At 52.6% G+C, this 1,899-nt stretch overlaps 1 protein-coding gene across 1 annotated transcript in view; it reads left to right on the plus strand.

The window, feature by feature from the left end:
• The window catches only part of slc6a8 (solute carrier family 6 member 8), a gene marked incomplete in the record, with an annotated part of 13,753 nt that overhangs the window by 6,600 nt on the left and 5,254 nt on the right, over positions 1 to 1,899 (plus strand). Inside the window, 3 exon segments of the mRNA XM_037974475.1 lie at positions 408 to 542; positions 612 to 715; positions 1,155 to 1,279. Of these exon segments, the coding sequence (XP_037830403.1) occupies positions 408 to 542; positions 612 to 715; positions 1,155 to 1,279 (364 nt within the window).

A 1,899-nucleotide genomic window follows, 5' to 3' on the forward strand; every position in this document is an offset into this window, starting at 1 on the left:
GTGTGTGTGTGACGGTGTGTGTGTGACGGTGTGTGTGTGTGTGTGACGGTGTGTGAGTGTGTGTGTCTGTGTGGTAGCGCACGTGTGTGCGTGTGTGCCGGCGCGCACGCTTGGCCTCAGCAGGCCTCAGATCAGCTCTGTATTGGTTTTGTTACCTGAGTCTCTGGGATGGGGCCATTTCAGCTCAGATCTGGTCCCCGTCGAGTTCTCAGGTCAGAAAACAGAACGAACGCAGCTGAAGCTCTTCATCACCCTCCTCTTCCTCCTTTATGTAACTCAGGTTGGGTTACAGGGAGCCGGACGCTGAGAACCACCACTGCCTGCTTCAGACTTTGGAGTTTTAATAATATAGTTTCCTAAACGTTGAAGATTCCATTTCAGGGAAAATGTTCACCTGTTTGTTTCAGATCGTTTACTTCACGGCGACCTTTCCCTACGTGGTGCTCATCATCCTGCTGGTCCGAGGCGTCACGCTTCCCGGGGCGTACGACGGCATCATGTACTACATCAAACCGGACTGGTCCAAGCTGGAGGAGGCGCAGGTCCGTTCACAGCAGCAGCTACAATACCAACCAATCAGATCCCTGACCTTTGACCTCTGACCCCTGCAGGTGTGGATCGACGCCGGCACACAGGTCTTCTTCTCCTACGCCATCGGGCTGGGAGCGCTGACCGCGTTGGGAAGCTACAACCGCTTTAACAACGACTGCTACAAGTATGACACGCACACACACACACGGACACACACAGACACACACACACACACGGACACACACAGACACACACACGCACACACACCCATCTAAAAGTCCACGGCTCGAAACTAAAGCAGGTTTTTGTGGCGCACCAAGGCTCAGACTCCCTGAGGTTCCACAGGTTGGTTCTGACCCGTCGTTAAGGAACAGTCTGGTCATCAGACAGAACCACCAAGCAGCTGGTAGACGAGAGGAAACCACGTGGTCGTTTCTGCGCCGCCTCTCAGCTCAGCTCCAGTTTTAGAACAAATTTCTTTTGTTATTGTTGATGTAATAAATCTTTGGTTTCTTTCTGAGGAGACGTGAAACATTCAGCTGCTGAGTATTTGATGTGACGCCTGGAACCTGGAGGTTCCTCAGGTTCTCCTCAGGTTCTCTGATGGTTCCTGTCTCCTGCAGGGACGCCTTCGTCTTGGCGCTCATCAACAGCGGAACCAGCTTCTTTGCTGGCTTTGTGGTCTTTTCCATTCTGGGCTTCATGGCAGCCGAGCAGGGAGTGGACATCTCACAGGTCGCAGAATCAGGTAAGAGAACTTTTCAATCCAAAGCCCTTTAAAACAACAACGTGTTGCACAGAGTCGACAATAAAACACGAATCACACAAGAGAAGAAACAGTAAAAACTAATAAATCTGTCTGAGAGGAAAATAAAAACTATTCAGAGTTTGAGCAGCAGAAAGGGGGGGTCAGGGGTCAGGGGGTCAGGAGCTCCATGGCCTGATCTGGCTGCCGAGTTCCAGCTCAGGATCCAGTTTGGTTCCTGGACCCTGAATCCACAGGAGAGGGTCCAGTTTGCCTCCAGGATACCTCCCTTCAGTCTCACTTGGTTCAGGTCCATCAGACAGAGGACGCCTCTGACGCCATGACAGGTCCTGAAACACAGGAGGATACTGAACCCCTCCAGAGCAGCGCCCCTGGTTCCTACCGAGACAGAACTATATTCAGGTCCACAGGGTCAGATTCAACCTGAGGCTGAAGAGATCCAGACCAGGAGGAACGGGACCACCAGGAGAGGCTCGGGTTCAAACCTGTCAGAACCACCAGGAGAGGCTCGGGTTCAAACCTGTCAGAACCACCAGGAGGGACTCGGGTTCAAACCTGTCAGAACCACCAGGAGGGACTCGGGTTCAAACCTGTCAGAACCA

This window comes from Kryptolebias marmoratus, unplaced genomic scaffold (assembly GCF_001649575.2).
Source record: "Kryptolebias marmoratus isolate JLee-2015 unplaced genomic scaffold, ASM164957v2 Scaffold73, whole genome shotgun sequence".
Lineage (NCBI taxonomy): Eukaryota > Metazoa > Chordata > Actinopteri > Cyprinodontiformes > Rivulidae > Kryptolebias > Kryptolebias marmoratus.